This window comes from Lampetra planeri, chromosome 5 (assembly GCF_965212315.1).
Source record: "Lampetra planeri chromosome 5, kcLamPlan1.2.h2, whole genome shotgun sequence".
In the NCBI taxonomy this organism is placed as follows: domain Eukaryota; kingdom Metazoa; phylum Chordata; class Hyperoartia; order Petromyzontiformes; family Petromyzontidae; genus Lampetra; species Lampetra planeri.
In genome coordinates, this window is record NC_136111.1 from 7,758,476 (window position 1) to 7,776,130 (window position 17,655).

The 17,655-nt window shown below is 50.3% G+C and overlaps 1 protein-coding gene across 1 annotated transcript; it reads right to left on the reverse strand.

The window, feature by feature from the left end:
• Positions 1-1,226: 1,226 nt before the first annotated feature.
• On the reverse strand, positions 1,227-11,676 carry NDUFA9 (NADH:ubiquinone oxidoreductase subunit A9). The gene is made up of 11 exons (XM_078594295.1): positions 11,570-11,676; positions 9,804-10,016; positions 9,055-9,152; positions 8,151-8,242; positions 7,405-7,546; positions 6,264-6,366; positions 5,383-5,450; positions 5,049-5,125; positions 4,106-4,201; positions 3,496-3,562; positions 1,227-2,762 (listed from the first exon to the last, which is right to left on the reverse strand). The coding sequence occupies exons 1-11, from the start codon at positions 11,616-11,618 to the stop codon at positions 2,598-2,600; spliced, it is 1,170 nt and encodes a 389-aa protein (XP_078450421.1). The 5' UTR covers positions 11,619-11,676; the 3' UTR covers positions 1,227-2,597.
• Between the last annotated feature and the right edge of the window lie 5,979 nt (positions 11,677-17,655).

A 17,655-nucleotide genomic window follows, 5' to 3' on the forward strand; every position in this document is an offset into this window, starting at 1 on the left:
TGGGACTGCATCTTCGAATCCTGGTCGAAGGTCAACTCAAGCCCTCCGGGATCAACGAGCACCAATTTGTCGCAAGTCACGCGACAAGACACTTGTAGCCACAGTAGGAATGTGTAATTTCCACCAAGGGCTGTAAACAGGAAAGCACGGTCCCACGCTCGTTTGAGAGGAACACCGCTTGACATGCCTCTTCACTCCTGCAGCACGAGCCGGAGCAAGCAATCGATGCGGCGTGCGGCCAGCGGTCACGTGAACAGCACGGAGGCGTTGAGAAGCGTGACAAAGTGCCTCGGTGACTTCATAACAATGCCAGCAAACGGCGACACCGTTGATGAATCAACGGTTCCAAACCGGAAGCGGTTGCCGGGTGACTCGGGGAGTTTAATGCCGGCGCAGGGCACGGAGCAGGCACCCGCTGAGATTCTGGGTACGAATCACAAGTTTTAGACATCCGTGGTTAAACAGGGTTCTTTCGCGTAATAACCAGCGGAACGGCTCAAATGACGGCCCAAAGACTTGTCCCATTGTTTGTGCCGGAAAGTTTGGCAAGTTTTTCAGACGATGGGAAACATTTGCGAAGCTGTGAATCTGGCCAGCTGTGTTTAGGCTTTGCAGCCAGGCGGATCTGAACAGTTCTCAAGACGGTCAGGCGGCTCACAGATAAAATTGGAACACAATGAACACAAACTCGGTTAAAAGTGCGATTGTAATCCACTCTACACAGAAAACTAGATTCATAAAGGATATAAATGTGACCGCATCTCAAGACGCTGTACAGAAAACACTGGGCATATTTATTTTCTAGATAAGAGAGCTGGGAGTCATTGGCAGAGGAAAAGTGAAAGGTCTTGGGCTTGAACAGGGAATTGAGAGCACGGTTGGTTGGGGGGAGCTCTAAACTTTTAGGAAAGTTTCATCATTAGACCTCCTTTGCCAGTACCAAAATATAATAGGATTTTCCCCTTTTTTTCTGGCAACAAAACTGAAACCTTTTTACAAGGATTCATGTCTGCATTAACCACAATACTTGCAGTCAAAATGCAAAAAAAACACACTATGATAATATATGCATTGTCCTTGAAACTGATTAGAAAAGTTGTACACTAGAAGGGCAGCGGGGAATGAATGAGCTACCTGCCACCGAGAAAAAAACTTTTCCCACCGAAACGCATCGAGCAACACATTTCATAAAGAAGAAGACAGCAGCACACTCGAAATCAAACACATTTTTTGGAATAAACATCTTTATGTTTGTTTAATTTACAAGGCCGTTTCGCAAAACAGCTAATTGTTGTGTACGCAACGGAGAGCGGGCGAGCTCTCAATTCACACGAGGGTGGCATCTTGCCCGGCAACAGCACCATGGTACACAGGCAGGGGGGGGGGGGGTCTCGGATCAGGGTCACACGCACAGCACAATGTCCAAGCCTGTCGTCACGACCGTGCCATGCATTTTTACCCGGAACAAGCCGAGATAGCTGTCTGAGAAAAGAGGCAAAGCGTCCATTGCACAGAGTCCCATCTCCATGTCCCATGTACACTGGGCTAATGCCAGACATTACGCAAAGGGGTCGCCGCATCGGCTAGGTGCTGCGAGTCTACTCGCTAACTTTGTTCATGCCTGGCCGTGTGTGGGCACCAAGTGACCTGCAATCACTTTCACAGATATCTACCAAAGCCATCTCCATTCACGGCAACGAATCACTTTCACACGTGAATTATGTAGTTCCCACGTAGCTAATGCACTTAAGACAAACAACAACACGAGCTCCCAATGATAATGTTGTTATATACTTCATGTCAATCTATCCACTGCTGTCCACACTTAAAAATGCCAACACAGCATTGGCCATGCAAACGGACGCACCGATTCAACGCCCTGGTAACTTGAATCGAATAACAGACGCGGGAATCGATAACGTCGTATGCATTTGGTTCACATCACCCCTGCAATTCCCTAGAGGCAGTATATTCACCACCGTGTCAAAGAAAACAAACCATCTTGAATCATGGAATTTCCACAAATAACAAGGTTGGCTCCTTCTATGCACATACCTTGCAAAACTGACTTTCACAAAAGTGAATGGCGATCCCTTTAAAACATCTCTATGAAAGGGAATTCAGGTCAACCCAGTGGCTGGTGCAGTTCCACAAATTGGCCAACCTTAAGGGTCAATTTTTATGGGGTGTAATTTCTGTCATAACTCGAGAGTTTAACTGACACACAAATCCGAATAAACACTCAACCATCAGAGTGGATTAAAACTTCAGTTGCCTGTGCACGTCAAACACGTTCGTATTTATTTTTTACAAGCGTTTCTTCCTCATCCATGAAAGACGGACAAATAATATGAACGCAAATTAAGAATCCTAATTGGTGGACATACTATTCCCAAATGAGAAGCCGCTTTTACGACTACACCCCAACGATTCCTCACACATCTTTAAATTGTCCGAAACGTACCTCCGCAATCGTGGAACTGCCCCGTGACTAATGGCGTCTAAGCGGTGTGTTTTTTTTATCCGAACGGCTCCCCACAGCAGCCCGGAGCAGACGCGAGCCAAGCGTGGGGAGGGGGGGGGGGTGGCGGGTGTTCTCATACGGCCTTGGCCGGCTTGATTTCGTCCATGTCCACCTCGAGCCAGCGGAAGCGCCGGTGCTTCCGCAGCACCTCGATGGCCTTCTCCTCCACGGAGGTGGGCACCACCCCCAGGTCCTGCAGCGCCAGCAGCTCCGGGTGCAACTTGTCAGTCGTGTGAAGCTGAGCCGCGGCACGGACACAAGCGGGAACATACACAACAACAGCCGACAATTCATTCGCCACCAAGTGCTGGCGAGATCTCCGAGGCTCTCATGCCGCAGGATAGGTGCCCTTTTGAGGATGCCGTCAAGTGTTGTAGAAAGCTTCTGCGTAGATTTTCCCAGTTGTGCTGTACAGCTCTCCGATGCGTATATCCCGAAAACACATCGGAGAGCTGTCCAAGGTTCGCTTGGAGGACGTAAAACACGCACGGGCGTCCGTGTACACAGGCACACGTACGCACTCCTCCAATTCACGCGTGGGAAAACATGATATGAAGACAAATGCTTTTTTCAATGACTAGTAGTAGCTATGGTGGCACGGCACTTGCATTGGGCCAGGCGAGGTGAACATTCTAAACAAGAGCACACAGGAGGCAGGCTGTAAATAAAAGCGCCATAATTTGTACTCCTTTCGTTTTTTCTAGATTTTTGTTGCAACTTTCTGACCTGCCCCTACCGGACATCTGTGAAAAAGAGCTTCATAGCTCATCGGATTTCTCTAGGATAAAAAAAGATTCCGATTCTTAGTAGGCCATCAATAATTATTACCAGCAAAGGGCAAAACTGTTGCTATTCACTCACACCACCCATGCTGAAGGAAGCAATGTGACGAAAAGCCACCGACGCCAAAGTGAACGCCTCCCGAGTGCCAAGCGCTCGCAAGTCACAGGAGGGGAATGCGTCAAACTCACCCTATCCACCTTATCCCGGGTTGTCCATGGCTCGAACGGCACCAGCTCGAAGCAGCGGGCGATGAGGCTGAGGGAACAGCGCACGCTCAAATCGGTTGCGACTCTCGCCAGCGCAACGAGGGAACACACCTCGTGCGGCGTGGATCAACACCGCCAAGGGATGAGCGTCGACGCCACGGCGCTTGGTGACGCTTAAGAGGTATCGCGCGTGCATTATGCACCAACTCTGACGCTGCACGGTTCAAAGCATGCCAAGGCTTGGCGTTTTTGTTTTTATGCAAATCGTATGAAAATGTTCGCTTCAAAAGCTGAAGAACAAACGGGACCGACAACACACGCAAAAAGCGCAGCGAAGAAAATCGATTCTGGAATTGCATCCCCTTGAATGGTGACAAATCGTTCAGTTGTGGGGGCTGTGTGAATTGTTGCATAGCTAATTGTTCAACATAGCAACACTTATGTGGTGTAAGGCACTTCTTGTTCATGACAAGCTCTAGGATGAGCAGTGTTTTCTAGCCCGACGCAGTCATGCCTTAGATGTTGTATAACGAGGGACTGACTTTGCTCGGCAATACCTTAGCCAAGAGGCAGGAAGCAAGCAATCACTCACTGGTAAAGCGGCCGAGGCATGCTGTAGGGCACGAACGGCCGGTACGCCACGGCAAAGATGTACTTCACTAGCTCCAGCAGCTCGTAGCGGCCAGGCCTAGGGGTGGGGGCAGGACACGCGAGACAATTTAAGGGGGACGGACAGAGCGCACCAGGTTGTTGCGCGACATTCATGGGCAGCGGATTGCACTGGCTGAAATTATTATCGAATCGCAGTCGCCTCCTGCCTCGTTACGGCAGGGCAAGAAGGGTGCGATACAATAGCCGATCAAAAGATCCATGGCTCACATTCAGTAAGAGTGGTGCTACATCGCCAATGTGTCAAAGCCACAGACTTTTAACCACATTTTATTTTCCCAGTGCTGATGTTTAAAAGAGCAAACCAGATACTCAAATATTTAAGGCCGATTTGGTTTTGAAGAGGCCTAGAACTGGTTGATATCACTGGCCACTAAAATTTAACCTGTGGCTGTGAATCGGGCTGATAGCGCAGGTCGTTAACCACTACGCCACCACCCCACCTACAGACACACGGACATGCCGCCTCATACAAGCATTCCCAGCAGACTTAGCGGACAGTCACACCTCATTCGAACATTCGCCACAGACCTTACTGAAACACACAGCCAATATCTCCTAGACACAACTGTGCTTCACAAATTTTTAAAAACTAATTTCTTTAGAACTATTTTTTGTCCACAGTTTGTCATCCTTTTCCCGCACCTCCGATTAGCACAGTTGGTATCCATACGGTGCGAAAGAAGTTCAACGTACATATATACATTCACCACAGACCCTGGAGACACACAGCCAATGTCTCCTACAGACACAATCATGCCTCACACAAATTCGCCACAGCCCCTGCCGGACACAGTCCCACCTGACACATTCACCGCGGACCCCGGCAGCGTGTGCGCACGGGCGAGCCGCTACATGGACCTCACCCGCTGAGTGCGTAAGTCTTGCCTAGGACGTTTTCGCTGTGCGCTGCGTTCACGATAGCTTGGGCCACGTCCGACACCTGGAGACGCAACGTGTGAATACAAAACGGTTCTCACGGCTGGCGGCCACAACTTCCTTGCACTCCAGTCCGAGTTATTCTTATCTTACATTTCACACGGTGAATTGCGGAGTGAGGAGCAGCTAATAACCAAACATTTTATACATGTCGTTTATTTTATTCGGAAGTGCAGCAAGTCCGCAATACGATAATCTGCCTAAGGTTAAATGAGAGTTAAGTGGATTACAAAGCAGGGTGGTGCTGTAGAGCGTACGTACGTAGACTGGCTGCTTGATAGTCATCTTCCCCTTTGCAATGAGAGGCAGCCCTCCAAACAAGAGCATATCTGTACAAAGACAAATGTGTTGATTTCATAAGTGGTGCGGCTCTTTTTTTTCATGGTGCAAGTGGTGGTGGTGTGGTGCAGAGCAGTGTTTCTCAACCCCGGGCCTCGCGTTTCCATGATTACCAACTATCAGGTGTGTAATCTTGATTTGAAGCATTCGTGACTGCAGGAATCCATACTCTTTGGTTCGTTCGGTAGAGTCACGGAGGTAGAAAAAATAATAGATCACGACGTGATCGATCAATCGTCTACAGGCGGAAGAGAGAAACAAGCAGCCTGTTTCTCTCTCCCACCTGAAGACGATTGCTTGTGTGGCGATCGAAACGTCGTGTTCTATTATTTTTTCTACCTACGTGACTTTACCGAAAGAACCAAAGAGTATCAGGTGTGTGCAGTATGCGATGGCTTCGTCTGCATGTGAATAGAATAGGCCAGTGATCGTGAAAAAGCAGATTGGAGCAGGGCACATGAATGGCACCAACTTTAATCGCTGGAACGGACGCGCGTTAACGGCACGTACACTCAGTACGGGCAATAAGTGGTGACAGCAGCCCTGGATGCAAAACTCTGTCCAAATGGGGCATTGAGTTCACAGGCGGAGCAGAAAATGAAACCCACGTATTGATCAGTGGCAACCTGCAATGCTGTGTGGGCTGTGTTGCGCCGTTGCCTGGAATCGATGGTGTGTAATGAACCAACCGGTGCATGATCATTTCGTATGTGTGGGGCCGTGCGTCGATTTTCCCACCCTCTGGACACGGGCTTGACTGAGACGAAAAAGCAAACTGGACTGAGCGGCGTTGGTTTTCTCACTTGCAAAGTGATTGAAGTACTTGTCCTCTCTGCCGAACATGTCCGAGGGCTTCAGGATGGTGGCGTCGGGGAAAGCTTCGCGCACGGCCTTCTCGCCCAGACACTGCACATACGGCAAACGCGCCCGACGTCAATGGTGAGAAACGACCACTGCTCGTCAACACAAAATAGAGACGCAGCCACCACGGCTGCCGCCGCCCTCGAAACCCCAACAAGCACAATCCCCTCTTCTCTATGAGAAAACACGACAAGAGACAAAGACCCCCGTATTGTCATACACACCGTTGCAGCAGGTGCTGTTGGGCGAGTACCTATTAAAGCCGGTAGGGCACACAGCGCGATAGTGGTGTGCGGCTAGTACCACTGCTTGGCCACATATGTCTCCCGAGTGCTGATTTTGTTAACGCCGAAACTGGTACTGATTAAAGGCGAGTGAATAAAAGTGAAGGCTCGGACATAGGCAATCCGTCCGACTATGAACGCAGAAACCGCTCTTCCACTCGACTCTCGAGCCCCAAACGAGCAGGGTCGGGCAGCACACAAAGAACATCAAACAACAATAAATCATAAAACAATATGGTCTGAAAATATTCACTACGAGTTTTGTTTAAAACTCTCTTACCATTTTGCTAACTTTAAGAAGCATGAGGTTACCCTGTGCACGGCAGTCTTAATACGGGCTGTAATGGCTTGTAATAAAAATTAAGGGTAGGACAAAAAAATCGGTTTGATTGACATGCAGACATGTGACAACTAATCTTTAGCAGGGGGCAAATACGGAAGCCAATGTGGATGAGGTGACCTGATGAATTTATTTCAGTAAGAGTTCTGCGATGTAATCTCCTGGGGCAGGGCTTCAAGTTCCCAGTGTAAACTTCCTTGTCACACGACGTGATGCTGACAACAACAAACACCGAGGAAAGGGCTTGACAATTACTTTATTTTTTTCCAAATTAACGAAGCTTCAAACACATAGCCAAGGTGTGTATCTATCTACAAGAGGTTTGTTGCTCAAGACCCTCCATTCCTACCCTGCCTCTCAATATTCCCAGTTTCTGTATGACAGCATCTTCATATGCAGCTGAATTTAGATGCCGAAAAAATAACAAACTGTGGTGCATTACACTGGTGGCTGTCTCACCTTTGTGCGCAGATACTTGGAGGCGCTGCGGATGTCGGCGTTGAGGTGAGACACATGGATCAGCTTGGGAACGCCGGCCTCCTTGGCGGCCAGAGCGATGTCTCGTGCCGCCACGACATGCACATCATCAAACGAGTTGTTCCTGCCAACAGGTTCAACAGCGGCTGCAATTCACTTCGAACACTGGGATCACGCTACAGGTATTAGAATTAACCCTCTCCCATTGCGAGATGACTACAGGCTACAGGGTGGGTCCCATTCACCGTTGAATATCGGAACGCACAAGTGGTTCAGCGTTAATTGTGTTTTAGAGAGGCAATAGCGCTATTGTTTTTAAAATACATTGTTCTCACCGCAGAGAACTGTAGCGACAGGACTGCACTCTACGACAGCTGCCGTCAAACCGTGCCATACACCCTCCCGCATGGCCTTGTGAGAGCCTTGGTACCGATAAAGTTATTTTATGTTTTCTTTCGGCCCCGTTTCGATGACGTCATCGAACAGAATAGGAAAAAAAACTGATGTCATCTCTTTGAGCTGCACGTCAAATGTACGTCATCAGAACAAGAAAGGGTTAATGTGTGGATTTATTATCATCATCAGCAGCAGTAACACGGCTGGATGAAGGCCTTACACGGATGATTCAATGCATGAATGGTGAGTGTAGTAAAAGTGTTTATTCAGCCAATCAATGCACTGTTGCATCCCTAATGAAGTGCACCACCCACCCTCTCCCACACCTTTACCTGGTCTCCCAGCCCTGCCCACAGATGTTGATGACCACATTGGAGTGCTGCACGGCCTTTCGGATCGACTCCTGGTCTTTCATTGACCAATCCTGGAAAAACCAAAAGCAAAGTTACTTCTATAAGATTTTTGTATTCACGTTTGAGTTTTGGTATTTTATAATAAATTATATTTATTCAGAAATGGAAACTGTTCTCATTCTGTCTTCCCCTACTATATCACATCAGTGCCTTAAACTTTGAAAATAACTACTTTATATATATAAAACATATTTTTTTTAACAAATTGTTTCATTTAAAAGAGTATATTTGTTAATTTTCTTAAATTAAAGTCAATCATTCTGTTCTCCACTACTCTGAAGTTGGGGCCATTACCTGAAATGTTATCCTGTTTTATTGTGATAAGTGTTTCTGATGAACAAGACAAACATTTGTTGATTATCTGATTAAGCATTCCAGAGCTGATAAGTCAAACATAACGTTAAATGGTTATGATAAACCAAAGGCAAAGTGGTAGCAGGTCAACTATTGACTCGGTGGCTGACTTAGAACACTGCCACCAAGTGGCATCACACTGCACACGACACGAATGTCTACAGGGTGAAAAATAATTGCAATTCGTGCTCTTTGTCAATCAACTAATGGGTGAAGGACTCCCTAAATCGGTTGTGATAGCACCACTACACCACCACTCCCCTCTGCTGATATATGCTACACTGTAAATACGAGGCTGCCAATTAACTAACGACAGCCTGTAACCTCTGGGAGTCAGTGTGCTGCTTTAAAACATGTAAGAGTACCGAGGGCACTTAAAGTATATATTCTGGTGTCACTGCTCAGGAGACTGCCTGGAATGGTATTCCAAGCTACGGTGTCATAATTGCCAGCAGTAGCTTAACCTTACCATGAAAATCAACTGCCCCAGATCGCCCATTGGCTTAAGGTGCATCACGTCGTAGGCGTCACAGCGATAGGGGATAATGATCTGCGCTCCCTCGCGACCTGATGAGGCAAAAAGGGAAAAAAAAAGTTTACAATGGACTACACCCTCGGACCTCAGATATAAAACACCACTTAAAAATTAAAGCCTGTCAATGGATCTATCTATCATCCCGCAGACACATACAATTTCTGACACTGAATACACATGCCTGTCTCTCCCCTCTCCTTCAGCTCAAGCCTGCCATCCAGCTGAGCCTCGAAAATGCTAATTGCGAGGCAAATCCTTGAATCGTATTGGATTAGACTGGAAACTGAGCTCCATACGTAACTGTCAAAATTGTTCTCTTTTCACCTTTGATGGGCTCTGTGCCTCTCAATCCAATTGAGATGCTGAGGAAATATCAGACTGCTAATGACAACAATCTCCTTTGCTACGTAAAAAAGGTCTCTTTACTTAAGTTAGAGGCCTGGTGTGGACCAACTTATTTTCAAGGAATGTATCATTTGAGTAGCATCTTATCATTTGAGTCTATCATTTGAGTCGCATATAATGCTCACTCAGCGGGCTGACTGACCAACGTAACAATCTCCTTGCAGTAATCAAAATGTCTCGGCGTCTTAAAATGACCAGTGCGTCTCAAAAAAGTGATCAGGTTGTTTGACAACGAAGCCGTTTGTTGGTTTAGGTCGTGGCTGCTATCACCAGCTCACCGAGCTTGTTGACGACGTAGCGCCCAAGGAAACCCGTCGCTCCAAACACGGTGGCGACAACGCCGCTGAAGGAGGAGCGGCCCCCGCGCCCGCGCGGCATCACAGCCTGGTGGGTGGCACGGGACGGGGGCGACGTCCGCGGGCCGGAGAAGGGAGGCCCCCCGAGAAGCGCCGCCCCGGGACCCGCGGACACGGGGGGCCAAGCCCCGACGCCTGCAAGAGACACCCGTCCCACCCATGATGGCAACTACAGTGGTGGTGGTGTCATCACCATCAACAGGGACGGCTGCTCGGATCAAGCGGAACAGTGACAAGAACAACAATGCGCAGGTAGGCGGGCGAATAGCGTAGCGTGCTCACACGCCTGCGCCACCGCACCACCCGAGTTATGTAATATTTAATTCAAAAGAAACGTTGTACAAAGCAATGTCCTCAAAGATATTCGCATTGAAATATTGGGAGACAATGTAAACTCAAGTTTTCCACTGCCGACTTGGAAATATCATTGATAACGGCGAGTTTTGTGAAAATTGTAATAAAAAGTAAAATATCTCACTGGTATTGGTGGCTGTCAAAACAGAGAGGTCTGGCTCTCATCATTGGAATGTGGAATTTGCACCACCGACCAATGGAGACGAACATCTCTCAACACTCCTAATGAGCACTGAAATGCTGACGTGGTCGTATTGTTATTTAGTACTTGGCCAACTTTTGTGTCACTTATGTGTCAATTCACTGCTAGATGAAGGCCGCCGCCCGACGTCGTGGCGGTCATGGTGTTTGTTTTCCCATATTCCCCACGCTGATCAGTGTGGGTTGGTGAACCTAGGGGATCCCAGTACTATACCGGTTTATACCAATACCCGCTATTCGCCACTAAGTGACGGTGACGTCACCACGGCGCCTGTGCCAGGCAAGGTGCACTTTGAGGCTACGTGAAGTGTCGAAGGCTCGCTCTTTGGAGGAGGTTCGTGAAGGACGCTACTGGGCATTTGGAGACAGTCGCCCTCCATCAACAACGGAGGGCAGAGGAGCGACGCCCACAACAACAAGCGAAGTGCCGGGCGGCTAAAACACAGCAAGTTGGCACGGTCGGGGGTACAGCTGGTGGTGCATCTGTCAGTCATCTCAGCCAGCCAGCCCATGGCACCTGGGTCTGTCCCGATACCTCCTGTCAGCGAGCATTCGACCGGTTTATATATCATTCACACACGGATATTCGCCGTGCACGGGAGTCAAACTCGGCTCACCGGGTTAAGAGTGCAGTGCGCTAACCAATTCGCCACCGCTTCGCCTCCATAGCGAGGCAGTAGTTTGGTATAACGACGTCTACAAGAAGACAGAGAGCGGCGCTCTGGGGGTATTCAGCCGTGGACTTTCCCCACATCTCGACACCAACGTTATCTCCCGCGGCGGGTTGAAAACTTCACTAGTTGCAAAACAAGACACACGTATAACAATGCAACGACACGTACCCTACCGTTATTACGTCGCGATAATAAGGCCGTAACAACAAGGCAACACTTTGCATGACTGTAAACCGCTTGCAATGAATATCACCCGTCAAGACGACCTAGGCTTCGGTCTAAACAAGGCCCCAGGTCAGGCACAACTTAACTCCGTAACTCAACGGCGACGCAGGCCGCGCGCGACCCCTCGGCCTCAACCTCACGCAACTCAACTTGACAAGCTGGAGCCTGGAAAGGCGAACAACAACAACGACAACGAAGGCGGAGGGGGGAGAGCGCCGCTGAGGTGACTCTTACTTGACATTGCCCGCACGGAGCGCCCGGGAACTCGCATCACGGCGGCCATGTTGGTGCTCTCCCAGCATGCACCGCGCGCCGGGGGGAGGGGAGGAAGAGAAGGGGGATGGAGGGGGGGTTGGAGGAAGGAGGTGGAGAGGAGGGAGGGGAGGAGGGAGTTGGGAGGAGGGGGTGAGGAGGGAGGGGAGGAAGAGAAGGGGGATGGAGGGAGGGTTGGAGGAAGGAGGTGGAGAGGAGGGAGGGGAGGAGGGAGTTGGGAGGAGGGGGTGAGGAGGGAGGGGAGGAAGAGAAGGGGGATGGAGGGAGGGTTGGAGGAAGGATGTGGAGAGGAGGGAGGGGAGGAGGGAGTTGGGAGGAGGGGGTGAGGAGGGAGGGGAGGAAGAGAAGGGGGATGGAGGGAGGGTTGGAGGAAGGAGGTGGAGAGGAGGGAGGGGAGGAGGGAGTTGGGAGGAGGGGGTGAGGAGGGAGGGGAGGAAGAGAAGGGGGATGGAGGGAGGGTTGGAGGAAGGAGGTGGAGAGGAGGGAGGGGAGGAGGGAGTTGGGAGGAGGGGGTGAGGAGGGAGGGGAGGAAGAGAAGGGGGATGGAGGGAGGGTTGGAGGAAGGAGGTGGAGAGGAGGGAGGGGAGGAGGGAGTTGGGAGGAGGGGGTGAGGAGGGAGGGGAGGAAGAGAAGGGGGATGGAGGGAGGGTTGGAGGAAGGAGGTGGAGAGGAGGGAGGGGAGGAGGGAGTTGGGAGGAGGGGGTGAGGAGGGAGGGGAGGAAGAGAAGGGGGATGGAGGGAGGGTTGGAGGAAGGAGGTGGAGAGGAGGGAGGGGAGGAGGGAGTTGGGAGGAGGGGGTGAGGAGGGAGGGGAGGAAGAGAAGGGGGATGGAGGGAGGGTTGGAGGAAGGAGGTGGAGAGGAGGGAGGGGAGGAGGGAGTTGGGAGGAGGGGGTGAGGAGGGAGGGGAGGAAGAGAAGGGGGATGGAGGGAGGGTTGGAGGAAGGAGGTGGAGAGGAGGGAGGGGAGGAGGGAGTTGGGAGGAGGGGGGTGAGGAGGGAGGGGAGGAAGAGAAGGGGGATGGAGGGAGGGTTGGAGGAAGGAGGTGGAGAGGAGGGAGGGGAGGAGGGAGTTGGGAGGAGGGGTGAGGAGGGAGGGGAGGAAGAGAAGGGGGATGGAGGGAGGGTTGGAGGAAGGAGGTGGAGAGGAGGGAGGGGAGGAGGGAGTTGGGAGGAGGGGGTGAGGAGGGAGGGGAGGAAGAGAAGGGGGATGGAGGGAGGGTTGGAGGAAGGAGGTGGAGAGGAGGGAGGGGAGGAGGGAGTTGGGAGGAGGGGGTGAGGAGGGAGGGGAGGAAGAGAAGGGGGATGGAGGGAGGGTTGGAGGAAGGAGGTGGAGAGGAGGGAGGGGAGGAGGGAGTTGGGAGGAGGGGGTGAGGAGGGAGGGGAGGAAGAGAAGGGGGATGGAGGGGGGGTTGGAGGAAGGAGGTGGAGAGGAGGGAGGGGAGGAGGGAGTTGGGAGGAGGGGGTGAGGAGGGAGGGGGTGAGGAAGGAGGGAGGGGGGGAGGGGGTAGGAGGAAGGAGGGAGGGGGTTGGAGGAAGGAGGAGGGCGGGGGGGAGGAGGGCGGGTGGTGAAAAGAGGGTTGGAGGAAGGAGGGAGGGGAGGAGGTGGGGGGGAAGGAGGGGTTGGAGGAAGGAGGTGGAGAGAAGGGAGGGAGGGGAGGACAGAGTTGGGAGGAGGGGGAGGGAAGGGGTAGGAGGGAGGGGGAGGATGGAGGAGATAGGAGAGGGTGGGAGGGAGGGGGAGAGGAGGGAGGGGAGGAAGAGGAGGGGGAGGATGGAGGAATTAGAGGAAGAGGAGGGAGTTGGGAGTTGGGAGGAGGGAGGAGGAAGGAGGGGGTGATGAGGAGGGAGGGGAAGGGAGGGGGAGCGGGGGGACGAGGGCGGGGAAAAAAGAGGGAGGGTGGAGGGAAGAAGGTTTGGGGGGGAGGGTAAAGAGATAAAGGCGCAGCTCTGCAGTCGCTTGCTGACCTCCACTGCCGGTGGAAGGTTCCTCTGCGGCTCGACGAGGGCACGCTACAGCGTCATCGTCTAGAGCAGTGAGTGGTTCTTCACCTTCACTGCAGCCTTGCAACCCCTTTGGTTCTCAATCGTTAAAATGTTTTTTTTACAAAGTTAATAAATACACAGGCGTGATGAAACCAAGCAGCTGCGCTTACGTGGCCGTGCTTAATCTGTGTCTTGATGATTTTACCTTCTCGCACAAATCTGGCCGTGTCTCGCACGCGCATGAAGGGCATCTCGCACCCTCCAGGTGAAGCACCACTGCTCGAGATCCAGGGGTCGGCCACGTGCGGTTAGCCGGAGGCGCATGCGGCTCTTTGAGGACTTCGTTCGTGACGTTATTTAGGGGCCGTCCATAAATGACGTCACGCGATTTTGGACGATTTTTGACCCCCCCCCTCCCTCGTCACACGGCGTCACAAAAAGTCAGACCCCCCCTTAAATATGACACAAAGCTCTGCCCCCCCCCCCCCAAACCATATTTCCATTTTGAAAATAAAACATGCTTCAAATCGAGAATTGGGTTTTTGCCCTTTTATCTGGCAACAAAACTGACACATTTTTTACATGGAGTCATGTTTGCATTGACCACAATACCTGCGGTCGGAATGCAAAAAAACACAATTTTGATAATGTATGCACTGTCCTTGAAATTTGATTGGTCCACACCCGAGACAGCTTTTCTTAGAGCCTAGTCTCACATGGTGTTGGACCAGATGACGCCCTAAGGCGCACAACTCAAAGACAATGCACCATCAGAGTATGAGATCTCGGGGTAAGCATTTACACCATTGCAACCTCCTTTGCCAGGAGCAAAATACGATAATTGTTTTTTCTTATCTGTTAATAAAACTGACACCTTTTTTACATGGAGTGCGCCTTTTGGCGTCATCTGGTCCAACACCATGTGAGACTAGGCTCTTAGAAAAGCTGTCTCGGGTGTGGACCAATCAATTTCAAGGACAGTGCATACATTATCAGAGTTGTGTTTTTTGTTTGCATTCCGACCGCAGGTATTGTGGTCTATGCAAAAAAAGGTGTCAGTTTTGTTGCCAGATGAAAGGGTAAAAAACCAATTATTATATTTTGCTACTGGCAAAGGAGGTTCCAATGATGATGCTTCAAATCGCTTTAAACTATTGTCATTGTAGTGCGTATTTAATGTGGCGCTGCACTCTGATGTTGTAGGAGTGTTTTTATAACAATTAGTGTAATATCAATTCTACATTTATTTAAACTTGCGCATTTTGATGTGACGTCACATTTCTCACCCCCCCCTCATCACACATCGTCACAAATGTCTGACCCCCCCCCTAGGTGCGTGACGTCATTTATGGACGGTCCCTTATTCAGGACGACCGTTTCGTGTTCACGTTGTTTTGGTTGACGACCCCTGATCTAAACACTCGAGTGTATTCGGCCTACTTTTCCATGCTAGAGAGGGGTGGGGGGTGACCCCTGCCTTCAGCCAGCACCCCCACTGAAAGCGCTGTTTCTCGCCGCATCTCTGCGTTTACGTATTACATTGTACGTGTTGAACTTTTTTCGCACCGTACGTGACCAACCGTGCGAATCGGAGGTTCAATTGTTACTGTTTCTCAGTGTCTGTTTCTTCCCGTATCCCACCCCTCTTGCACCATTTGCTCGGGGCTTAGTTCTCTCAGCGTTTAGACAGCGATAGTCAAGAGGTCGTTAAGCAACTCATGAATGCAACGGCACCTCGCCTTCGCTTCCTTCCTTCTGCTAGATCCCGCAGCTGTCTCGTTAACTTGCCCTCCTCCATCCGACATGAGTTTGCCACCCATCTCACGCTCTTCATGATTACATCTAGAGTGCTTTCCAATCACATTCTATTCCCAAACTCGTGCGCTATCCTCCGTCTTGCACACGTGTCACAACCTCATCTTCATGATTCACGTTCAATTCTCAACCGCCAAGATGCTTACCCACTCCTCCATGACAACCAACTCTGCCTGCTTAGATTGTTCGTCATAATTGCCGACCAACATCTATCAACTGCGAGATGACGGTCTCCTGGTCACGTCTTAACATAAGTGTGGAGTTATATTTGAGCCACCCCTGACCAACTCCTTCACCGACCTGCACTGACCAGCGTGGTGGATTATGTCATAAAACAACGCCATTGACAAAAAGGCATGGAGAGTATTTGATCCACCAGTGGAATGACAACATTTTTATGTATTTAAAATGTAAATTAAACTATCAGCCCGCAAATCCTTTGGACGTGACCCCTGCCTTCAGCCAGCAAAACTTTTTTTAAAATATAGTATGATGTTGACCTCATAACTACATTATTAAACCACATCATGAATGCAATGTGGCATATTCTGTGAAAAACGTAATAATTATACAGCTGTATTTTAAAACGAAGTGCACACGTGTGAAATCGGTCACGTATGCTCGCATGACGTTTTTGGACAATATATCACGAGGTTTTGTCCTTAGATGTTGCAATGTTTTTTTCCAATCTTGGTAATATTATTTTCCCAACGCAACACAGGTTTCAGCTGGTGTATGTGTTGAGTGCAAACGTTTACGTCGATTGCCAATTGCACCGTGCCACCCTGTAGGTTACTTGGTGGCATCGTGTCCACATGGGTTGTGGATACTTGGTGGGGTTTAGTCAATTAATTTTGAGTGGATTAGGGCGAAAGGAATACAGGGTCAAAAATGAAGAGACACGGAGAAGCCAAGATTGCGACCCTTTTAGAGTCGCTGGTAAACTATAACACATTCCTGCGGAGGGAGCTGGTAGGAACGTTGGGTTGCTCGGTCGATGGCCAGGGTCAACGGTGGCGTGGTGTATTCCGCAAATATGCCCGACTGTGAGGGCGGGCACAATCCGGCGTGAGTAGGTTAAACGTTGAGTTTTATAAGGGTACTATGAGGTGACCAGCCCCTCCCCACCCAGCCCCACCCACCCCACCCTCCCCACCCAGCCCCACCCTCCCCACCCAGCCCCTCCCCATCCTCCCCACCCAGCCCCACCCTCCCCTCCCAGCCCTTCCCTCCCCACCCAGCCCCTCCCTGCACGAAGGACGGATGGACACAATAATCCCCTGTGGGCTGGTGTAACCAGGAGATTCCTACCAGTAATAGGCACGCCACTAGAAGTAGCTATAGCAAAAGGTGGACTGTATATGGTGTGCCGGTTGCGTAAATTGTTTACGGGTCACTGGCCCGGCTGACATCAAGCCCTGCCCATCCCAGTCGAGCTGAAAGAAAGTTGACTCAGAGCACGTCCCGCGAGGGAAAACCACAACGGATAAATGTGATGAACGTGGAAGCACGGAGGAAGAGACCAGGATGCAGGCGAAGACAAGTCGCGGTGCCACGCGGTGAACCGGGATGTGAGGGACTATGGAATGGAAGCGGGAGATGATGGCCCAGGACAGGAATGAGTGGAGCAAGAGGACCAGAAGGTGAGAACCCACATGGGTGGGGGAAATTCCAGGAAAATGAGAACGAATAAAGTGACAATGCATGGTTGCTGTGAGGAAGTTGAATTGACAAAAATCTTAAAATTCTATGACAGTACCTACAATTTTAATTGATGGCACGGCTTCTTATGGCACAGCCAATTGGGCTTAAGACGATAAAATTGCCGATTATAATATCAATTACATTCTCGTATATCCAGCACAGCCACGCTTTAATCTAGGCGAGCTAGTGTATGGTAACAGGGAGTTTTCCAACATTTGCGTGATCCACCAAACCCTGCGTCCACACGTGCTGGGTTACAGGCCACGTGTGTTGCCACCACCGCCCGACATTTCTATGAATTGTTTCAGTCTGAGATCTAGACTGATACACGAGATTCTGTCGTGTTACTTTTTGGTTGGAGTGGAAATTCTCCTTCAAATAGATCAAAGGTAATTTATAGTTTCGACAAAGTGAGTTTTAGCGAGCAGGACGAAGAGAAATGAAAGTTGAAACAAAGGTAGGTGACGTATGAGAATATGTGGAAATGTTAACCTCGATGTGTGTTGACAGCGATAATGCACAAACACAAGGCGATGAAGGCAGAA

Excerpts from the sequence above, each read along its gene's own strand:
- NDUFA9 (XM_078594295.1), bottom strand. The coding sequence starts at position 11,618 with ATGGCCGCCGTGATGCGAGTTCCCGGGCGCTCCGTGCGGGCAATGTCA. Across the intron at positions 7,547-8,150 it reads GGGCAGGGCTGGGAGACCAG|GAACAACTCGTTTGATGATG; the intron begins GTAAAGGTGTGG and ends ACCTGTTGGCAG. Across the intron at positions 5,451-6,263 it reads GTACTTCAATCACTTTGCAA|ATATGCTCTTGTTTGGAGGG; the intron begins GTGAGAAAACCA and ends GTCTTTGTACAG.